Below are 21,375 nucleotides of genomic sequence, written 5' to 3'. Positions count from 1 at the left end.
AAATCAAATTGCGAGGGCAGAAGGTCCAATCTAGGCCTCGAGCATCTCCTGGAACTCTCCGCTCTCAATGCTCTCCTTGAGAATATCCAGACCTCCAATGAGCTCGCCGTTGACAATGATTTGAGGGAAGGTCGGCCACTCGTTGAGCTTCTTGAGTCCCTGGCGTACGTTTTCGTCCTTGAGAATGTCGTAATGGCCGAAATCCACCTTCTCCTGCCTCAACAGGTTGACTGTCTTCTGGCTAAACCCACAACGAGGCGTCTCCGGGTCGCCCTTCATGAACAGCATGACCCTACTCTGCTCCATGAGCTTCTTGCATCGTGCAAAGATCTCTTCTTCTGTTTCGGGGACTACGTTGTCCTCCTCTTCCTCGTCAGCGTATGCAGACGCACCACCGTTTCGTGTGGATTCAGAGGCGTCGTAGACGTCGGACGCGGCACGCGGGGTGGCCGAAGTCTTGGAGACGCTGCCGGTGCCGTTGGATCGAGCAGGAGTAGCGTGTGTTGCCACCGCTGCCGAGAGCGCGGATGCGTTTGCGCCACTGATGCGCGAGAGCAGCGTGTGTCCACGAAGCAGTACAAAGGACGGCACCGCTTCAATGTCAAACGATTCGGAAACATCCGGAAGCGACTCGGCCTCGATCTGTGCCAGTGATCCGTATACATAGACAATGTCAGCCACAGCTTGGTACAAAAGTATCCACTCGAGGCTCGATACTTACGGCAAGGCAAAGCACCTGGGGATACTTGATGGCAATCTCACGAACCACCTCGTTCATCTGCTTGCACGGTTCAGCCCAGGGAGCGTAAAAGTTGAGCAGCGCGACCCGCGTCAAGTCCTTCTGCATGATCTCGGTGAAATGCTCGGGCGAGGTGACCTCGACGAGGTTGCTGGGTCCTGCTTCGGCAGACATGTTGGGCGAGAGGAGGTGGAGAGATGGATCGCTGCCGTCTGAATGGATAAGCTCTGATATTTTTGAGTGATTGCTAGACGAGGAGTGGATCCGGGCGAGACGATGCTGTGATGATGGCGATGGGCGATGGCGATGATGAAAGCTGAAAGAGAAGAAAAGAGTCGTTGCGCAGTCGCTCGCTGCTTGCTTGGCCTGACCACTGACTCCTGCCTGTCTCAATCCAATTAATTTCGTTTGTCGAAAATCTGATAAAAAATGCGAATCCTCGATTGGCTACGCAATCTCCTCGAGAAAATGGCGTCTTTTTTCCGTTTGCTGGGCCGAAACGTTAAACCCGCTGAATCGGCAATGTAAATCGGGCTGTATCAAGACTAGATGGGCTGTTATTTCATCTCGGAATGTTACGCCTTGGTGTTGCAGTGGAGAGGAGAACTGTTGACGTTTGGCTGACATGCGGGGTCCCTGGAGGTGTTGTTCTCGGACCATAGGTTACATTCGTGTCTTTGCTGGCCTTGAGCACGGGTGCTTTCGAAACGGCCGTCACACATCAGGGATCCGGAAACTACATCGGTTCTCCTCAGGGTTCGGTATGAAGTGAAGTCATTCACTTCACTTGGCTTTCATCTCCGAGACAGCGATCGAACCGACGCAAGGTCACCTGCCTTGAACGTCGCCAACTCAGCGCCATCCTCACAACTGCCAGTTTCAAAGTACCCCACACCGTAGCATACACACGACGAGTATCAGTCCGCATTGTTCCCAACATCGTCGCGTCCCTGTCACTCTCTCCAGTACACCCTGCCCAACCATGTCGCAGCATTGAACCAACGCATCAGCGCGCGGCTCGGCATCGCAAAAACGGCAGCAGTCCCCAGTTGCGTCTCTCGTCTCGCTCTCGACTTCTGCTCCATCCAACCCACTACTGCGCGAGCGGAGAATCATGTCGGTCGAGCAAATCGAGACAGCTGGTTCTCCAGCCGCAACCACCAACAAGCACACCAAGACTCCATCGAGGTCCATCTCTCTCCGTGTCCTGCCCTCAAAGCTTCGTCCAAAAACAACCGAAGCCAGATCGCGCGATCCTGGGCAAGAGCGCTTTGGTTCGACACTAGCACCACCCATACCCCAATCGCCCAGAATACGCAGATCCTCAGCTCCAGAGGAAGGGGCTCAAACACCCGAATGGCGTGCCAACCAATTCACATCACCTCTCGAGTCGGATGCTGAATTCGTGCGAAGAACGTACGCTCACTTTTCAATAGCGGGCGTTCCAGATGACGGGTTTTCTGATGGCAAGGAGTATACGCGAGAAAAGAGCGGTTTGCCTGCCTGGGAAGAGGATGTGCTTTCACGGCCCGGCAGCACAGTTGTTGTCTCAACTGCGCCCACGTCGTCTGGTCAGCATGCAGAATCGAGCACCACTGCCGTCGTGAACGGTGTGAATGGCCGTCCAGCGCAGTCACGACCCCAGCTCACTAGCAGTCGAAGTGCCAAAAGTGTCGTTTCGCAGCGCTCCGTGCAGCCGGTTCGCCACGACACCAACAGCAATGGCGATGCCCCAAACCCGCCGGTCTCAGTCTTCAACAGCGCAGAAACAGCTCTCTCCACCGGCACCTTTCTCTCCACTAACGAACGCCAGCGGCGTCAAGAAGTCGCCGAACAGAGACGTCAGGAGCTGCTTGCGCATGTCGACCGGTATGGATTCTTCTCCGAGAGTCCCAGCAACGCGCACCATAAGGCTACTTTGCTACCATCGAGTCTGTTTTCCGCACCATTTCCGAAGAAAGGCTCCAAGAATATCACATCACAGCAAGCACCGCTCCCCTCTAGCTTGATGGCAAATAACACACCCTCAAACGGCAACGGCAACGGCAACGGCAGCAGCCAAATCCACAAGAAAGCACCAGCTGTGCATGAGGCTCGCGCCGCAGCCGACACTGCCCATCGTCAGCGCGAGCAGGAACGCATTGCAAAGTGGGCACGTATGCTGACGGTAAAAGGTCGTGACAGCGGACACAATGCTGTTCGATTCGACTTCACCAACGGCTTCGACCGCAAGGTGCGGCGCAGAGTGTACAAGGGTATCCCGGACAGCTGGCGCTCGGCCGCGTGGTCTGCGCTGCTGCACTATCGTCAGCAGACCCCAGAAGGCCGACAGTCGTACACGCTCGCCAAACCTCATCTGCAGACGGCTACTGCGTCAATAACCGAGCCGGACGTAACAACAAGCTTCGAGCGGCTCCAAGCCACGCCCAGCACGTACGATGTGCAGATCGATCTCGATGTGCCGCGCACTATCTCGGGCCACATCCAGTTCCACACGCGGTACGGGCAGGGCCAGCGAGCGCTGTTTCACGTGCTGCATGCCGTATCGATGCTGTGCGACCAGTGCGGGTACTGTCAGGGCATGGGCCCGATTGCTGCTACGCTGCTGTGCTATTTCAGCCCGGAGCGAGCGTATGCTGCGATGGCGGGGATGCACAATGTCCTGAATCTGCACTCGACGTTCTCACCGGGCTTTCCCGGGTTGGTGGAAAACCTGTACGTGCAGGATCAGCTGCTGCGCAAATACATGCCCCAGATGGCGGCGGTGCTGGACGAGCAGGGGGTGGTGGCGAGCGCATATGCGACCAAGTGGTTCATCACGCTGTTTTCGAACTCGATCCCGTTCGAGACGCAGCTGCGCGTGTGGGATGCGTGGCTGCTGGACGGGCAGGATGTGATCAGTCTCGTCGCTGTGGCGATCATCTGGGCGCATAGGGGGATTGTTTTGCGAGAGAGGGCTGATTTCGAGACCATCCTCAGCGCGTTGAGTTGCTTCTTTGTGCCGGAGGACGATGATGCATTACTGTTCTGGGTCAGGGAAGCGTTGGGGAGGAGGGATGTGAGGGGCACGATGGCCAGTGCGAGGCAGGAGTATAGAAGAAAGGTCGAGGCAGGGGAGGCTAGCGCGCTGATGTTGTAGTCTTCCTAAGTTTGTCCGTATTGCATCTTCTTGAACTGTGTTTAACTCTCATAGAACTGCATTTCTTCCACAGACTGTCGTCTCATCCTGCCGAAGTGTGTTGATGCTGCTGCTGCTGCTGCTGCTGCTTGAGATCTCGTTGAGAGGGCGGAGTGCGATCGCAGGTGGTGGAGGAGCTTTTTTTGGTTGCGCTCCGTGTGGAGGTAGAGAACCTCAAAAGCCAAGTGTAATGTAAATAGACGCGAGCAGAAGGTGTTGTTGCGTTGCTTTCCTCTTGCTCATATGCACTCCGCAGCGGGCAACAGTGGCGCACAGATGCATCGTTGACCAGGCATCACCATCATCGACGACACTACACGATTTTTCTCAATACCTATCATAGCAGCTGCGCACCGCATCGGCGTCAACGCAAAAGCACCTGGACCCTCCGCGTTGAAGTTTGACATCGACCACCACCACCATCATCCGAGCTGCGCACGGGAGTTTCTGCATATCGCAACCCTCACCCAATGTTCGACTCCGAGGAGGTCACCATGCAGCACAATTGGCCGATAGCCGACCAACCATCGACATAAAACCGCCGGCCACTGTAGCAACATAGGAACAGCAGACGCTTGCACTGCACCAAAGAAAATGAAGGACTGGAGGCGCTCGCCTGAGCCCCCTGGGATGATGGGCGTCAAAGATGCCACCTACGCCGTCCAAGGTAACTGGGGCCAGCCTGAAGAGCTTTCTACAAACGATTTTGATCCCGCGTCTCCGCTGCCACATACGACACCTACGCTCTTTGTCACCGACTCCCGTACCCGCCATCCGCAAGCTCACACAACCTCCACCCAGAGCCTCTACTCGATGTGCCTGCGCGTGATCCTGCGCAACATCGCCAGCGTGCAAGACCTCGGCGTGCTGCCCTACCGCCACGCCAAGCCAATCCTGGAAGAATGCCGGATCGACCAGCTCATCGCGCTCGAAGAAGCCTCGCCACACCTGCTCGAACACTCGGACGAGATCTGGAAGCGCAACTGCCTGCGCGATTTTCTCGACCTCCGCCGCAAGTACTCTAGCCCCGCTGAGGGGGTCAAGGAACCCAAGAGCTGGCGCCGGCTGTACTTCCGCACCAAGGGCGAGACCGAGCAGGCCAAGACCGACGCTGCCAAGCGCATCAAGGACAAGTACGAGCAGCACCGTGCGGAGAAGGAAGCCAAGAAGCTCGTGGTACGCGATCGACCGATGCTGGCGAAAGCTGCGAGAGCAGGCGGGCGCAAGTTCGGGGTCGCGGTGGGAGGGGTCAGCAAAGGTCAGAGTCTGCTGAACAAGGCGAGATTGGGGAGTGCGGCACAAGCCAAACTGACCGCCCCGCGCAATACCGGATTCAGGACGCAGGGGAGAAGCAAGGCGGTTGGGGCGGAGATCGCTCCTGAGGCAGCGGGGGTGGGTGTAACGCAGAAGGTGAGGCCGATGGTAGCTCCGCGGGCAGTGTTGGGAAGGTCGAGCGAAGGGCTGGCCAAGATGAAGGAGTTTTCGAGGCCGTTATCTGGCAGCGAGGGTGCTGCGACACAACCATCGAGCGCGCGCAAAATAGTACAGCGGCAAGACAGCGATGGGATGACACCCGCAAGACAAGCTGCGGACGTCGAGTCGCTGGCAGTACCGCGCTTGAAACCGCACGAAGTGGCAGCTGCTCCTGCACTCTCGTCTGCCTCTCGAGATCGAGCCAGAACCACGACACTGACAGCAGACAAGCCGGCCAGAAGAGACCCAGCATCTCCGGCACCTGACGTGGCCCGCACCGAACGGCGCAAACTCGACTTTTTCGGCGGTGCCGCTGTCAGGTCTTCGCCGTCCTCCTCATCCAACCCAGTTGCCACTAGCAGCAGCAGTAGCAGCAGTCCGCGCGGTGCATCTTCGCCTCTGTCGCCCGGAGTGGAAGTGCGGGGCATGAAACGTGCGCCTAGTTACAGTCTCACGGCAGACACATTGTCGGCGAAGGCGAGTGGTTCGAAAGCAGTGCAGTCCCCGCCGGCGAAATCGGCTTCGCCATTCTTTCCAAGTCGCACAGCAGCAGGAGAAAGTGGTGGTATTGGTGGTGTTCGAGTGGTCCAGGCCAAACGGGCACGGATGCAGGAGCGATCGATTGATGCAAGTTCTTCGCCGTACAACAGTCCGCCCCCCGCAGTAGCCACGCCCTCGAACGGCAGGGATAAGGAGGAAAGCGAAAAGAGACCGGTGTCTACGCCTGTAAGATGGCAAAGCAGCACCGCAAGCATCTCACGACCATCGCCAGTCAAAGACACGAGGATGGCGAGAGCATCGCCTGCTGCGCTCTCGTCCATCTTCATGCCCTCGTCTTCGTCGTCTTCTCCCGCTGCGGCATATCGGAACGGTGCCAGCAACAGCAGCGGTAGAAATGGTTCTGGTGGGTCGTGAGCAAACAGTAGCCCTGCTCCTGTGTATTTCATTGCTTAGTCTTCATTCGTGCCTTTGCGCCAACATCCGTGTACAACAGTAGACACTCTCGAGTCAACCTAAGCTCGTTTTGCTCTGGGCTCATCGAGAGCGATGTGTCTGCCTCTTTGAGGGAAGATATTGCAAACATCACGAATGGAAAGGTCCAATGTGCGGGTGAGCGGCACCTAACGCGAACGGATGTGGAAAATGTGTTCTGACGTCAACTCTATTATCTCGGCGTCGCGGGGGTTTTATTTCATTGGAAAAAGTTCTTGGCGACGAACGGCGCTGCAGGCGGCGCTTCGATAGTCGACTCGAATCGTAAGCATCGACCCGACAAGAGGGCGTGAATTGTTCTTTTGCGTGTGATGCCGCTGTAAGATAGTGAGAGCGTAGACGGGTAAAAGCGCAATGTAAAAAGTTCCTTTCCGATGGGAAGGACGGCATGGGGTCGGAACGTCTTTTTTGGTCTGCCGTTCCGATGCGTGTGGAGGTTAAGCAGTGAATAGCAAGCGACATAGGAGGGATTTCTCCGGCACTGCACAGCCGCTGCGGATGTGTTAGAGAACGGACCCCTCGTACGACATCTTCAACGACTCCACCATCATCGTCGTCGTCGTTGCCAAACACCTCGATACCATCCAACCAGCCAAGTTCTGTATCGCTACTTCGAGCAATATACGAAAATCACCAAAGAGCTTTTACTTCCCCTAACTCTCAGCCTCAAGTCCCACACACGCACGTCCTACCTACTCTCAAGGATCGATCAAGATGGTAAGCACCACGCATTCGCTTCTCCCGCGACCCCTCTTCTCTTCACTCATCATTTGTCTCGTTGTGTTTATTTCGCGCGCAGGACTTCTGTTTCTTCATCCCGATCATCTTCGGCTGCCCTACAAAGATCAAACAAGAGGGCGATGGGTCGGCGCGCGTGTGTCCGCGCTGCAACAACGCCCAGGTGGTACAAGCCAAGGCGCGCACGTGGTTCGAGTTGTGCTGGATCCCGCTCATCCCGATGAAGAGCAAGCACATCTTCATTTGCAACATCTGCCAGTGGCAGGCACCCCAGGACGGCGGCTTCCAGCCCCAGGTCGCCGGAGGCGGCTTCGGCGGTCATCAGGGCTACCCGCAGCAGCCGCAGCAGTACGGGTACGGCCCGCCGCAGGGCAACGGCCAATATGGATATCCGCCGCCGAAGCAGTGACGAGAAGGGTGTCATGTTGTAGGTTTGCTTTCGAAATGTATTGCTGTAACTTCTTTGTTGATCGCAGGAGAGGAGGATAAGAGTGTGCATATGTGGAAAAGCGCGAGAAGGGTCGAGCTGAAAGCACTGAACAAGAAGCCATACACAACCACTGCCGCTCGGGCTCAATCTGCAGTTTGCTCCGAGGATCCCACTTGACACATATCAATGTCTTGGCTTCGACCGCTGTGACCTGCAAACCTTGTCACTTGCTTGCTCGCTGGTGTCTACTTTACAAACTTGTTCGTCCTCGCCATCTCATCGATCTTCTCCTGCTCCACCCCCTCCAACCTGGTCAACAAGTAATCCACCTCGACTTCCTTGGTCAGCGGAATGACAAAGGACCTGTAGATGTCCACGACCGTCTCGACTTCGATCTTGCGCTCCTTCTCGCGCTCCTCCGCATTGGCACCTGGACGGTCCATGTCTTGGCCGTACACTTTTGCCTTTTCGGCCAGGCGGACAAGGAGCGCCGCTTCTACCGCCGGTTTCGTGATGAGCCCGGCGAGTGCTTCGCGGTTGGGGTTGAGGATGTGTGGGATGAAAGCCGCGGGTTCTGCGCGGAATTTGGACTCGGACACGAACATTCCTGTTTGTGAAGCGATGGGTAGCAGAGGGACGAGGTGTCAGCTCGAAATGTCGCACAGGGGACATGGTGGAGACTGGAAGCAACTTACCGAAATGGATCCTTCGACTCAAGGCGGATAGCACCTCGATGTCTCGGATTGCCGAAGAGCCGTAGTGTCCATCGTCAGCATTCTTTTGTCGAAGAAGGAGGTAGTAAGAGGAGAAGAACGGCGTGTCAGAATCGTATGTAGAAACAATCTGAAGGTAGTCAGTTGCAAAGCGACGTACCTCTCCGAGGGTCTTCGTGATATCAGGAACGATCGAGTCGACGTAAAACTTCAGGATCTGGTCATTGACATTGACGGAGTGCTTCCAGAGCAGCTCTGGGTAGGTGACTGGTGCAAGAACTGGCTTAGGAAGCAGCTTTGGGTCTGTGAAAGGGTATTCGTCCGGACTGTCATGAAGCGAGAGCGCACAGGATAGGCGAGAGCTGTCAGTCGGCTAGTGTCACTACCTATCTGCTCACGGCGGAGGTCACCGAACTCACGCTTCGAAACGTCGTACTTTGGCATGGGTACTTTCAGTCTCCTTCAAGAACCATGCCAGCCAGGAGCTGTTCCAGCCTTCGCGTTGCTTCAGTTCGGGGAACCCATCTGGCAGGTAGCACTTGGCATTGCGTGCGAACTGTGCTCGCTCGATGAGCTGGAAGACGATGGTCTCTTCGAGACGGATGAGCACGGCGCGGATGTTGTCGAGCGAGAGGATGTCTTCTGTAGTGGCCGAGTGGATGTCGAGTGTGTGCATATTGCTGTGACTGCTCATTGGCACAATGTAGGATGCGTTGAGAGCGAAGAAAGGAAACGAGGATCTGAGCAGTGGTTTGCAAAGCTTGGAAGGTCGGCAAGTTGGAAAACGTGGCTGAGTCCAAAGGGCAGCGGTGATTCCGATGGGTGGTCCGATGGGTAGGCAGGGCTCAGTGAAAGTGTGGGAGAGTCGAGATGGACGTAGGCAACAGTGACAAGAAAGGCAAGAGTGTGATTGAAGCCAAATGACCGACCAAAATGTCAAATCTGGCGCACGCGAGTCGGCTCTTCCATGCGTTCGGCGAAGACCCGAGGCTCTGCCAACTGGGACCAAGCACGCGCTCCGATCCACACTCTGATTTCCACCAGGTGCTGATAGAGTTTCGCCATCAAAGCCTCTCCTTCTCCTTTCTCACACTGCTTTTCTAGTAGACGTCACAACGACGTTCGAGTCAGATCACGACCGCTTCATCACCAAATTTGACCGAGCCAGCTCGGACTCGCAACGTCCGGAGACTTTCCCAGCGTGACCGCGCTGCTGGTGTTGCGTTGTTTCTTTCAGCGCAATGCACACCCACACCAAATGATTGCGTTGAAGCGATCGACGCCCGGCTGCCTTGTCCGAAATGAAAGATACACGCATATGGCCACAGATGGCGGCGTCCGCTTTCACAGGCGTATTATTGCACATGCTTACAATCTTGATTGACCCACGACCGGGCACTGGGACTTCTTCAAGCCGGAGCATGCGAGTTGGTGGGATGTTGTTACAATGTTACTCCGGACTGCATGGTGGGTCGGAGATATTAATGCCAACTCATCAGAAAGAAAGGCTTCGGGCAAGTAAGCAACTCCTGCGCTGCTTGGAATGGTCTAAACCTCGGGGCCTTGGAAATGCTTCCAAGCATTATGCATGTGCTGATACTGAGTGAAGTCTACGACGCTCGGATGCGCCAACTGCAACAAGTACTTCTTTAGAGCCAGAAACTCCGTGTCAAAGTTGGGCGAGTCCTTGTACGCTTTGATCTTGAGGCCATTCTTGGGATTCATGGCGAAATTGCGGCTGAGATCGTCGATGTGGATGGTATTGTGGCGTCCGTACACCTCGGGCCATCTGCGCCAGATGAACTCGAGCGCCTTGACTTCGTGCTTGCCGGCTTTCGAATGGATCCGAAACATGGGTGTGCGGTCGATGACAAAAGAGATGTTGTAGTCCGGATTGCCCAGCATGTTGAGCTCCACCAGCTTGACCTCGAGCCATCGCCATGACGTCTGCGACCACACGCAAATGTCGTAGTGAGGGTAGACGGCTTTGAGCAGCTCGTGCAGTCCAGGCCGAGCCGCCAGCGCTGCGGGCGAGTTGGCGTCAAGCAATCGTTTGGTGTCGGCGATGCAGTAGTCGAGATCGAGCACGAGCAGCTTCTTACCCGGTCTAGGGGGGTTGATGATGGGAAAGTCCGAGAAGCGACGAATCATCTTCTCGAGCTGGGCCAAGTTCTTGGGGTCTTTGTGGGGGGGCAGCTTGGGTGTCTCGGTGAGCTCGGCTTTGGGCAGCTCGAGGTAGTTGAGGTCGTGAGCCGTATCTACTTGATCGCCCGACAGGATGCTCGGGATGGTCTGGTCCTTGAAGCGACTCGCCTCGGGCGTGCCCAAGAGTGTGAACTGCACTGTGATCTTGCACGCTTGATCTGCAGCGGCAGCCGTATCAGTGGTGATGCCCTCTGCTTTCGTGGGAGAAGGACGAGCTCGCAACGCGGCAGGGGCGTACGGAATGGTGCCGAGCTGCGTCTCGTCGCTAGGCTGTTTTCCCTTAACCAGACCAAGTAGCTTTTGACCCTCGGGTGGCACATCGGTCATGGAATACAGGATTGCCTTGAGGTCCGCCACCGTCTCGTCTTCAGCCAGCCTCGCCGATAGGAAGGTGCCTTGATATTTGATCGAGAAGCCCACCATGGGTACGGCTGCAAGTTCGGCGTCCACCTCGACATCCTGATGGTCGAACTGTGCAGTGAGACGAGATGGCCCAGCTTCGGATGACGCTTCCTGCGACATGTTGGGATCGCGTATGTTTGGACTGGTGTGGTGACCAAAAGTAAAGTGGTGGTTGAAATGACGAGCAGCGCCGAGGAAGCGACTGCGGAAGGCGTGTGGAGGGCAGCGCACGCTGTGCTCGTGCAAACCTCCTCTGTTAGTCTTGAAGAGGACCGACCCTGCTTCGCTGACTCTTTCGACTCCGCTGATTGATGTTCTGCGCCGCCAGCGCATGCAGCGCTCTCTTCCCTCGTCGAGACCAACACTCGACGTTAGCGCACGCGACTCAAACAATGTTGACCATGTTTGATTTCGTTTCTTCACAACGGAGCCAAATCAATTTCGCTCGTTGATGTCGAGCTCAGCCTGTTGAACGAACCTTCACGACATCTCAGATTGCACGGCACACAGCGCATCAAGAGTCGGACGCGCGCGGGCCAGACCAACACTCACCACTCATTTCACGCAAATCACACACGCACACACACACAACAAAATCACACACTCGCCTCTTTCCCGCACCTGCTGTTACTTTCAGCTCTCTCTTTCCGCCAGCCGACAATCACAATTCACAATCAACTCAGCGGGACTGCTAACTTATTTCCAAACACTTTGCGCACCTTCTCTTGCAATCACCACCACCACGCCCGGCCCACCTTACTCTTCTTCGTTTCCACCGCTGGCTCGACATCCGTAGATCGCTCTCCTCCCACGACCAAGGGCCGTAGAGCTGTTCTCGCTCTCGAAGAGATCAGCTCGCAATACTTTTGCATGGCCGCGCATCTCGCCCACCTATAACGGCACTCTTTCACCGGTCTTCGCACGTCACCACGACCATTCAGCATGTCGAATAATATCAAGGTCGTCTGTCGTTTTCGCCCTCCCAATGCCATCGAGCAGCGCGAGGGCAGCGACATCGTTGTCGACTTTAGCGATGACGGCTCCCTCGTCAAGATGACCCGCGGCGTCTCCACCTCGGGTCCCGAGGCTGGTGGCTTCGTCTTTGACCGTGTCTTCCCCATGAACACCCAGCAGCGCGACGTCTTCGAGTTCGGCATCAAAGAGACCGTCGACGACGTCCTCAACGGCTACAACGGTACCATCTTTGCCTACGGTCAGACCGGTTCCGGTAAGACCTTCACCATGATGGGCTCCGACATCGACAACGACAACCTCAAGGGTATCATCCCACGCATCACAGAACAGATCTTTGAGAACATCATGGCCAGTCCGCCACATCTCGAGTACCTTGTCAAGGTGTCGTACCTCGAGATTTACATGGAAAGGATCCGCGATCTGCTCGCTCCACAGAACGATAATCTCCAGGTGCACGAGGAAAAAAACCGCGGCGTCTACGTCAAGGGTCTCTCGGACTTTTACGTCGGTGGACAGGCCGACGTCTACGAGATCATGCGCCAAGGTGGCCTCGCCCGTGCTGTCTCTTCCACCAACATGAACGCCGAATCTTCGCGTTCCCACTCCATCTTCCTCATCACGATTCAGCAGCGAAACACCGAGACCGGTAGTGCCAAGACGGGTAACCTCTACCTCGTCGATCTGGCGGGCTCCGAAAAGGTGGGCAAGACCGGCGCGAGTGGACAGACGCTCGAAGAGGCCAAAAAGATCAACAAGAGCTTGTCATCCTTGGGCATGGTCATCAACGCTCTTACCGACGGCAAGTCGTCGCACATTCCTTACCGAGACTCGAAGCTCACCCGTATCCTACAAGAATCGCTCGGAGGTAACTCGCGCACCACGCTCATCGTCAACGCTTCACCATGCGTCTACAATGCCGACGAGACGCTCTCCACCCTCCGATTCGGTGTGCGAGCCAAGAGCATCAAGAACAAGGCTCGCGTCAATGCAGAGCTCTCCCCCGCCGAGCTCAAGGCGTTGCTCAAAAAGGCCAAGGCCGACAACGAGCGGTACCAGCAATACATCGCCAACCTCGAGGCAGAGCTCAAGACGTGGCGCGCAGGCGGCAAGGTGCCCGAGTCTGAGTGGGCCGACGCAAGCAAGGTGGTTGTTGGGCAAGGAGCACCCGTCACTGCTGCGCCGACACTCGCTGCCACGCCGAGCCAGTCGCGCCCCATCACCCCAGCCGTCGAGAATCTACGTGAGCTCGCTTCTCGCCCGGAGACTCCTTCTGCTGTGTCCATCGACAAGGACGAACGCGACGAGTTTCTGCGCAGGGAAAACGAGCTCAGCGACCAGATTGCCGAAAAGGAGGTGGCGCTCAAGTCGGCAGAGAGTGCATTGCGCGAGGCGACCCAGGAGCTCACCTTCTACCGCGAGCAAGAGGCGACGCTCTCCAAGGACAACAAGAGCATGACTTCCGAGATCAACGAGATCAAGTTGCAACTCGAGCGCGTCACGTACGAACACAAGGACGCCACCATCACGCTCGATATTCTCAAGGAGCAGAACAAGGATCTTTCGGCAGAGCTCGAAGAGCTGCGCAAGTCGCTCGCCGACACCGCCAAGAGCGTCAAGGACCCTTCGCAGGAGGGCAAGGAGCGCAAAAAGGCCGAACGCATGGCCAAGATGATGGCCGACTTCAACCAGGGCATCGTCTCGGAAAAGGAAGAGCAGATCCGCGAGACGCTCAGCAAGCTCGAGACCGCCGGCAGCACCGGTTCCGGTACGCTCTCGGCGGACGATCTCTCGACGCTACGCGAACAGTTGCTCGAGTCGCAGAGCTTGGTGCGCGAGCAGACCGAGCGAGTGCGCCAGGCCCACGAGGAAAACGAGCTGCTGCATCAGCGACGTCAAGAGCTCGAGAGCCGCTTTGCTACGCTCGAGGCCGAATACGAAGAGCTGCTCGACAAGTCGATCAAGGCCGAGGAAGCCAACCACGTCGATGTCGACGTGACGATCCAAGACCTCAAGGAGAAACTTGAATTGCAGTACGCGTCTAAACGCGATGCACAGGCGAGCGAGATCAACGACCTCAAGCGCCAGATGGAGTTCAAGGCCAAGGAGATTGCGGTGCTCACCTCGAACAACGACAACCTCAAGAGCACTAACGAAGAGCTCAAGCGCGCCTTTGCCGTCACCACGGCTGGCGTCGAAGGCGGGCGAAACCTGGCCGAGTCGGCGCGAGAATTGGAGCGTGTGCGCAAGACCATGGCCGCACAGCTGTCCGAGTTTGACACGATGAAGAAGTCGTTGATGCGCGATCTGCAGAACCGCTGCGAAAAGGTGGTGGAGCTCGAGATCTCACTCGACGAGTCGCGCGAGCAGTACAACAACGTGGTGCGCAACAGCAATTCCAAGGCGCAGCAGAAGAAGATGGCATTCCTGGAGCGCAACCTGGAGCAGCTCACCAATGTTCAGAAGCAGCTGGTGGAGCAGAACAGCAGCCTCAAGAAGGAGGTCTCGATTGCCGAGAGGAAGTTACTGGCGAGGAACGAACGCATCCAGGCGCTGGAACAGCACCTGATGGACAGCCAGGAGAAGCTCATGCTGCAGAACCGCAAGTTCGAGGACCAGCTGCAGGCGGTCAAGGAGCGCTTGCACCAGGCCAACCAGATGCGTGGACCTGCTGCCGGCGGCGCACCGGGGCCGTTGGGCGGATTTGGTCGTATCGCCAAGCCTCTGCGCGGTGGAGGGCCGACGGCAGGCCCGCAGCCGGGATCTGTTGCGGCGAGACAGGCCGTGTTTGGCGGTGGTCCTGGCGACAACTCGCCCAAAGCACGATCCAGCTGGTTCTTTTCGTCCAAGTAAACATAGAGTTCGATCCGCTTATGCACATACCCACTCCATGCGTTCGCTTTTACCATTCTGTCATTCATTGCACCGCACTGTTGTATGTGATGGAGAGTGGTGTTCAGTTTCAGCACTGCGAGGGATTTTTCAGGTGGTTTATGACAAAGAGAAAAAAGAGCACCAAAAAATTAGGATCAAATAAGTCGAGGCAAGAAAAGGCAAAGCGTCGAGAAGAAAGATCGGCTTATTACGGAGTGGAGGAGGAGAAAGAAACAAGGCTGAGCAGCTTGAGGCTCTCTTGCACTCTCGACCATCACACGACATTAAACCACTCACCACGCTCTGAAGCAAGATGTTGCTGCGACAGGCGCTTCGAAATAACTATGCGCTTCGATCGCAGCTGCCACGCTCGCTCGAGACGACGAGTCTGAGAACGAGCGGTGCACCGAGTAAGTTCCGCCCGCAACCTGTTACGTTCGAGCTGCGAGACTGACCCTGCTTGCGCGGTTTGGATCAGCAGCAACTCAGCCGACATGGCCAAGGTTCTCTTCAAGCGAGGCAGCATCGAACGAGCAGGATCCAGAAGCGCTGCTGCTCGCCAATGTCAAGTCTGGCATCAAGGAGGCCATGAAAGCGAAAGACTCGCTCACTTCAACGGTGCTTCGCTCGATTGTCTCCGAACACCAGTACTCGTCCAAGCAAAAGGGAAACCAGGTCTCGAAAGTGTCCAAATTGATCACAAAGGCTATCAAGAGGAGGCACGAGACAGCAAAGCAGTTCCGTGCTGCCAAACCACCTAGAGAGGATCTGGCGGAACAGGAGGAGAAGGAGGCGGCTGTCTTGCAAAAGTTTCTTCCGGAGGCAAGTTGAGCGAACAGAGCCATTGTAATGCAAGCAGTTACTTTGAGGCAGACTCGACTCTACTGCTGCTCAGCGTGCAGCCTTGAAGAGGAAAGGACGAGTATGGTGTCGATGAGTCGGCAAGGTGAGGAATGTGAGAATCGGTCCAAGATGGCTTGCGAAATTCAGGTTGTTAGAGCGACGTTTTGATCTCCTGCCGCGACCTTTACTAAGCTGGGGTGGGGAAAAGCGCACAATTCACGAACGAGCCAACCAACATCGTGCCGTTTTGAATTTAAGCTGAGCCGACGTCACACAGCAGCAGCAGCTGCCAAATGCCAATCCTATTGCAACCGACTCGATTCCACCAACTCTCTCTTCCACCATCACAGCAGACCCACAACATCAAGAGCAGCTCCGCATACAACTATACTGCATTCATACCATGTCAAGACATCGCGCCGTTCGCAATCTCGACCTCGACGAGGAGCTCGCAGAAGATGACTGTTACGATGACGATCCCTACGACAATCTCTCGCCCGAGGATCACGACGCCATGGCCGAAGCCTACTCTCAGACGCTCGACGTGCTCGGACCCACCAGCTCCAACGGCTTCACCGAGCGTGAGATCAAAGACATTCTCTGGGACGCCTACTTTGACGTGGAATCGGCAGTGACACAGCTCGTCGAAGAGAAAAGCAGGAGAGAAGCAAAAGCGGAAAGAGACCGTCAGAAACAAGGTGAGTTTTACGATTCTCATCAGCCTGGCTCGGCGCGGCGGCCCCCCTTTCTTCTCCGCTTTGAATCCCTTTAGCTTGAGACCCCCTCCCCTGGCAGCTACAACAATGATCGCGAGCGTCGCATCACCGACGGGCCGCGCGCAGGGGACCAGAGAGATGAAAGCAACCGGAGGCATGCTGAAGGGGCGACCAAAGATCTGAAACCTCTGTACCTGCAATCGCTTTCCTCAATACCCGCTGTCACCTCAGAAAGCGGCGAGATGCAGCTCGACCACGACGATGAACAACCGACAATAGAAGCGTTCAAGCATCTGTCGTTGCAACGAGACCGCCGTGCCGAGATTCGCGCCGGTAGGGGTATGCCGCGAGGCAAGGCGCAAGGGCTTCGCGGACTAGCAACAGGCGGCCGTGCTGGCTTGGCAAAGCGCAACCTCGCAGCTCTTGCTCCTGACTTTGTCCGCCAGCCTCAAGCAGTAGCGTTGTCCTCGTCCGTCTCTTCGGCTCCCTCGAAACCAGTGTCGAAGCTCTCGGCATTGGCAGCAAGGTCGAGTGCCAAGCGCCCAGCGGAGACTCCTCCCCTGGAAGTTGCCAGTCGACCACGCCCCGCATCCCCAGCCCGCACCTCATCGCCTGAAAGCTCTTCCTCGGCTGCCATGGCTGCTTCAGGTGCTGCTTCCAACGCTCCTGTCGCTCGCACAAGCAAACTCGCTGCTCTGGCTGCTGCGCGCAGCGGAACAAGTGCTTCCGCAACAAAGCCTGTTGCAACTGTTGCGAGAGAGCAACCTTCTTCCACAGCCATAGCACCAGACGTTCCTCCATCCAAATCGCTGACCAAGCTGCAGCAGCGAATGCTCGCCAACAAGCAACAGCGTCAAGCTGCCAGCCCAGAAGCGAAAGAGGCAGCAGCAGCACAAGCAGCAGAGGAAGAAGCCCGCGCCCGTCCGCGGACCTGTTACGGCTCCGATCTGCCCATCTCGGCCCTCTTCCCGACCGCCGAAGCTGATGCCGAACGTAGGCCTTTGCCTGCTGCGAAGAACCCGTCGGGAACAGTCTTAGCTTCGATCAGTGTCATTGCTGGTTCTTCCAAGGATGCTACCGATCAGCTCGTTGCGCCGCTCTCGCAGCTCAAACGTGTGCCCGGTGGATCTCCGTTTGCTCTTTACGTTCAAGGCTATGACGAGGGGTCTGGACCTGCGGTCGAGTCGGTCAGAAAAGCGTTTGCAGGTCCGAGCCCAGACGACGTCGTGAAGAATGCGCGAGAAGGCACAAGGCTTGGTGCAAAGTGATGGAGGGGCTCGCACTCCAGCTACAGTACCGGCCATGATACTTACTCATCTTTCTTGTTCTCTGTGAAATCTTCAATCATGGCGTCCTCTACTCATAGCTGCAAAGAAAGCAGCAGCAGCAAATTCGTCCGCTCCGACCTCTGGCACATCGACGCCGTTGGCACGCAAAGCAGCTGTAGGCCAGGCCGCCAAAGCAGCCGCTGCATCCAAGCAAGGCGGGACCACGGTGAGCCAGCTTAGGAACGAGATTGCGTCGCTCGACATCCACGGCGGGTCTGGCAGCAGGGCTGCGTCGTCGGCAGGCTCAGCAGCGCCGAGTGCCGCGTCGACACCCTTGGGCATTGCACACGAACGCATCATCGACGAATATCGCAGGCGCGAAAGGGAAGGCAAGGCCGAGCTCAGCTTGGTGGTCGTCGGCCACGTCGATGCCGGGAAATCAACGCTGATGGGTCGAATGCTGTTGGAGCTCGGCTCGCTGTCGCAGCGCGAATACTCGAGCAACGAGCGCGCGTCGCAAAAGATCGGCAAAGGAAGTTTTGCCTATGCGTGGGCGCTCGACTCTTCGGAAGAAGAACGCGAGCGCGGCGTCACCATCGACATTGCGCAGGATCACTTTTCTACGCAGCACCGCACGTTTACGCTGCTCGATGCGCCTGGCCATCGCGATTTTATCCCCAACATGATCTCCGGTGCAGCGCAGGCCGATTCGGCGCTGTTGGTCGTCGACTCGATCCAAGGCGCATTCGAGGCCGGATTCGGACCCAACGGGCAGACGCGCGAGCATGCATTGCTGGTGCGCAGTCTGGGCGTCCAGCAGCTCGTCGTGGTGGTCAACAAGCTCGACGTGGTTGGATACAGCCACGAGCGTTACGACGAGATTGTGGGCAAGGTCAAGCCGTTTTTGATTTCGTGCGGGTTTGACGCGGGCAAGATCAAATTTGTACCTTGCGGTGGTTCTGTTGGCGAAAACTTGGCGGTGAGGGAGGAGGGAGGCGCACTGTCGGAGTGGTACAGCGGACCGACGCTGGCCGAGGTATTGGATGCACTTGAGCCTCCAGCTCGCCTGTTGGATGCACCGCTGCGCTTGCCGGTGACCAACGTGTTCAAGGGGCAGACGGCGATCGCGTCCGGTGTGGCTGTCTCCGGTCGAGTTGTGTCAGGTATCGTTCAGATTGGCGACCGACTTCGACCTGTGCCCGGAGACGAGTCGGGGGTGGTGCGCGCCATCGAGGTGGACACCGAGTCGGTTCCCTGGGCCGTGGCGGGTGCCAATGCCACCGTCTATCTGAGTGGGATCGACCAGATCCAAATCTCGGTCGGTGCGGTGCTGTGCGCACCCTCGGCGCCGATTGCGCTTTGCGATTCTTTCCTCGCTCAGATCCTTGTCTTTGAGCCTACGTACCCTTTGGTCGCAGGAACGTCGATCGAGCTGTTCCACCACAGCGCCAACATTGCGGCTAATCTGACGGAGCTTGTGTCCATCTTGGACAAGACGTCGGGCAGTGTGACGAAGAAGAAGCCTAGGGTGCTGACGAAGGGGTGCACGGCGCTGGTGAGGGTGACGGTGAAGGCCGGAGGGATGGCAGGTCAGAGCAGTGGGATTCCGTTGGAGGACGCGAAGACGAACAAGGAGATGGCGAGGGTGTTGATGCGCATGAACGGGGAGACAGTTGCAGCGGGTATCGTGGTGGAGACTCATGCTGCGAGTTGAAGGAGAGATGGTTGAATCGCAGAACACTTGAATGCGAGCAAAAGATGAACGATCACAGACAGGCAGGGCCGTGCAAAGAAAGGAAGCGTGACTTGATTGAGGGCAGACACCGTCCGTAGAGACGCTACCAATCCAGAGCTTTATCCTTCAACACAGCGTCGTCGTCCACCTCCTCCTTCTTCACCGCCACAGCCTCAGCCAAATCGGCGACCCCCATTGCACCCCCGTCAACCTCAACTTTGACCCTCGCTTCCCCCTCCCCCTCCTCGTCCGCCTCCCTCTTGACCTTGACCCAATTTTCCTCCACCACTACGCCTTCATCATCACTCGCCAGCATTTCCACCTTGACCCGCTTCGCGGTACTCCGCTCGTCGAGCACCCTGGCACTTGGGCACAGCCCCGCCTGCCCTACGGCGCACAGATCGCACCTCGGGCCCACGGGCACACAAATTACTTGCCCGAACCCTACGAGCAGCCGGTTGATTTTGCCGTGCAGTTCGGCGGGGAGCCAAGACTGCAAGTTGAGGCGTGTTTCTTCGGGCGTCTTGGTAGAGTGCCAGCCGAGGCGATTGGTGAGGCGGTGAACATGGGTGTCGACACCGATGCCTAGCTGGATGCCCATGCTGCTCAACGCGAGGAAGGCCATCTTCGGTCCGACGCCGGGGAGGCTGCAGAGCTCGTCAACCGTGCGTGGGACGTCGCCGCCAAAGTCACTCTGGATGATGCGTGCTGCGGATTTGAGGTACCCGGTCTTGCGGCGCCAGAAGCCGACCTTGGCGATGCAGGTCGAGATAGTCTCGTCAGACGCTTCGAGAAGCGATTGGAGGCATAGACCGTTCGGGAGCGTGCGTTGCAGGTTGTACACCGCTTCCGCCGTCACGGGGTCCTTTGTCTGCGAGGATAGCATGAGCGAGACAAGCGTGGCGAGGCGTTCGCGTTTGGCTGCTTCGAGCGGCGTCTCTGTCGCACGCCACGAGTCGGCGCGCCGGTCTTGGCGCCCGTTCTCTTCGCATCCCATCGTGTCGACGGGAGCGACGATCTTGCGCCGTTGCTTGGAGAGGAGCGTGTAGACGAGTTCCCAGTTGTCGGGCGCCGGGTGCGCTTCGTGCGGTTCGAGGTTCACTTTGATTGGTTTCTTGGTGGGCTTGCGAGGGGAGGCGTCGAAGGGGGAGGCGGTGGGTTTCTTGGGGCTGCTGCGTTTGCGCGCAGCTGGTTTGGCTTCGTCGGCGGAGGAGGAAGAGGAGGGGTCACGTTTGACAGCTGGCTTGCGTGTTCGCTTTGTAGAAGTAGGTTTGATGGCTTTGGACTTGGAGCTTGGTTCGGCGGAGAAGACATCGCTGTCGTGGTCGGACGAGCTGCGTGCCTCGTCGTGGTCGGAGAAGTCAGACCCAGCAGCGGAATCGTCATCGGAAGCGGAAGAGGGCGAAGACCGAGCCCGCGCTCGCTTTGCCGATGTCCTCGGCCTCCTCTTCCGCACCTCGACAGGCGTCGCTGCCGCTGCCGCTGCTGTCGACGTAGAAGCAGCCGGTGCCCTTCGTCGCAGAGAGTACGACCGCCGTGCTTCCGACGCCGACATGGCCGCTGCTAGCGCTGCATCGCCGTCTGCACCATTGACCACACCATTGCTGCTGGCTGAAGCTGTGGTGGGCGCAGTGACAGAGACGCTCGTGGAATCAGAGCTGATGGGTGTGGGCGCAAACAGTTTTCGCCGCGAAGATGATCGGACCGCCGAAGTGGTCGACATGACGCCGGCAGCCACGACAGTGCGCAAAGCTGGACGTGTGTGGATAAGGAGAAGAATCGTTGCGTCGAGCAAGCGTGGCGAGTGTCGGATGGGGAGCTGGCGAGGGAGAGGTTGGAATGACGAGGCCGAGTGTGGGGGAGCTTTGAGTTTTCGCCACCAGAGGCTGAGAGCTGCTTGTTCGGTCTCCAAGCCGGGCCATTTCTAATCAACAATTCTTCCTGCAGTTCTGGACCGCTTTGCAATTTTGACTTTCAACTCGGGAGAGCACCGAAAGCTCTTGATTAGGCTTCGTAGCAGAACAGACCTCTCGCCGGCGCTCTTGATACAACTTCGTACACACCTCATTCACACCTCTGATACGTCTTGCCCTTCT

General features: G+C 57.2%; 10 protein-coding genes across 10 annotated transcripts; 6 read left to right on the top strand and 4 right to left on the bottom strand.

Annotated features, from left to right (window-relative positions):
* Positions 1 to 30: 30 nt before the first annotated feature.
* On the bottom strand, positions 31 to 913 carry EX895_001675 (uncharacterized protein; the record flags this gene model as incomplete). The annotated part of the gene is made up of 2 exons (XM_029882274.1): positions 31 to 642; positions 722 to 913. 2 exons carry the CDS (start codon positions 911 to 913, stop codon positions 31 to 33), a joined length of 804 nt encoding a protein of 267 aa, XP_029741129.1.
* Positions 914 to 1,853: 940 nt separating this feature from the next.
* On the top strand, positions 1,854 to 3,878 carry EX895_001674 (uncharacterized protein; the record flags this gene model as incomplete). Its single annotated transcript, XM_029882273.1, has 1 exon — positions 1,854 to 3,878. One exon carries the CDS (start codon positions 1,854 to 1,856, stop codon positions 3,876 to 3,878), a length of 2,025 nt encoding a protein of 674 aa, XP_029741128.1.
* A 633-nt stretch (positions 3,879 to 4,511) lies between these two features.
* EX895_001673 (uncharacterized protein) lies at positions 4,512 to 6,305 on the top strand (the record flags this gene model as incomplete). The annotated part of the gene is made up of 1 exon (XM_029882272.1): positions 4,512 to 6,305. One exon carries the CDS (start codon positions 4,512 to 4,514, stop codon positions 6,303 to 6,305), a length of 1,794 nt encoding a protein of 597 aa, XP_029741127.1.
* A 792-nt stretch (positions 6,306 to 7,097) lies between these two features.
* Positions 7,098 to 7,530, top strand: EX895_001672 (uncharacterized protein; the record flags this gene model as incomplete). The annotated part of the gene is made up of 2 exons (XM_029882271.1): positions 7,098 to 7,100; positions 7,183 to 7,530. 2 exons carry the CDS (start codon positions 7,098 to 7,100, stop codon positions 7,528 to 7,530), a joined length of 351 nt encoding a protein of 116 aa, XP_029741126.1.
* Positions 7,531 to 7,796: 266 nt separating this feature from the next.
* On the bottom strand, positions 7,797 to 8,958 carry EX895_001671 (uncharacterized protein; the record flags this gene model as incomplete). The annotated part of the gene is made up of 4 exons (XM_029882270.1): positions 7,797 to 8,158; positions 8,247 to 8,328; positions 8,425 to 8,590; positions 8,684 to 8,958. 4 exons carry the CDS (start codon positions 8,956 to 8,958, stop codon positions 7,797 to 7,799), a joined length of 885 nt encoding a protein of 294 aa, XP_029741125.1.
* An 854-nt stretch (positions 8,959 to 9,812) lies between these two features.
* EX895_001670 (uncharacterized protein) lies at positions 9,813 to 10,991 on the bottom strand (the record flags this gene model as incomplete). The annotated part of the gene is made up of 1 exon (XM_029882269.1): positions 9,813 to 10,991. One exon carries the CDS (start codon positions 10,989 to 10,991, stop codon positions 9,813 to 9,815), a length of 1,179 nt encoding a protein of 392 aa, XP_029741124.1.
* An 822-nt stretch (positions 10,992 to 11,813) lies between these two features.
* On the top strand, positions 11,814 to 14,696 carry EX895_001669 (uncharacterized protein; the record flags this gene model as incomplete). The annotated part of the gene is made up of 1 exon (XM_029882268.1): positions 11,814 to 14,696. One exon carries the CDS (start codon positions 11,814 to 11,816, stop codon positions 14,694 to 14,696), a length of 2,883 nt encoding a protein of 960 aa, XP_029741123.1.
* A 334-nt stretch (positions 14,697 to 15,030) lies between these two features.
* On the top strand, positions 15,031 to 15,548 carry EX895_001668 (uncharacterized protein; the record flags this gene model as incomplete). Its single annotated transcript, XM_029882267.1, has 2 exons — positions 15,031 to 15,127; positions 15,196 to 15,548. 2 exons carry the CDS (start codon positions 15,031 to 15,033, stop codon positions 15,546 to 15,548), a joined length of 450 nt encoding a protein of 149 aa, XP_029741122.1.
* Positions 15,549 to 15,963: 415 nt separating this feature from the next.
* On the top strand, positions 15,964 to 19,258 carry EX895_001667 (uncharacterized protein; the record flags this gene model as incomplete). Its single annotated transcript, XM_029882266.1, has 3 exons — positions 15,964 to 16,258; positions 16,508 to 17,463; positions 17,651 to 19,258. The coding sequence occupies 3 exons, from the start codon at positions 15,964 to 15,966 to the stop codon at positions 19,256 to 19,258; spliced, it is 2,859 nt and encodes a 952-aa protein (XP_029741121.1).
* A 124-nt stretch (positions 19,259 to 19,382) lies between these two features.
* EX895_001666 (uncharacterized protein) lies at positions 19,383 to 21,002 on the bottom strand (the record flags this gene model as incomplete). Its single annotated transcript, XM_029882265.1, has 1 exon — positions 19,383 to 21,002. The coding sequence occupies one exon, from the start codon at positions 21,000 to 21,002 to the stop codon at positions 19,383 to 19,385; it is 1,620 nt and encodes a 539-aa protein (XP_029741120.1).
* Positions 21,003 to 21,375: the final 373 nt, after the last annotated feature.

The sequence above is a fragment of the Sporisorium graminicola genome, chromosome SGRAM_12 (assembly GCF_005498985.1).
Source record: "Sporisorium graminicola strain CBS 10092 chromosome SGRAM_12, whole genome shotgun sequence".
Lineage (NCBI taxonomy): Eukaryota > Fungi > Basidiomycota > Ustilaginomycetes > Ustilaginales > Ustilaginaceae > Sporisorium > Sporisorium graminicola.
This window is presented reverse-complemented; position numbering and strand designations above follow the sequence as displayed.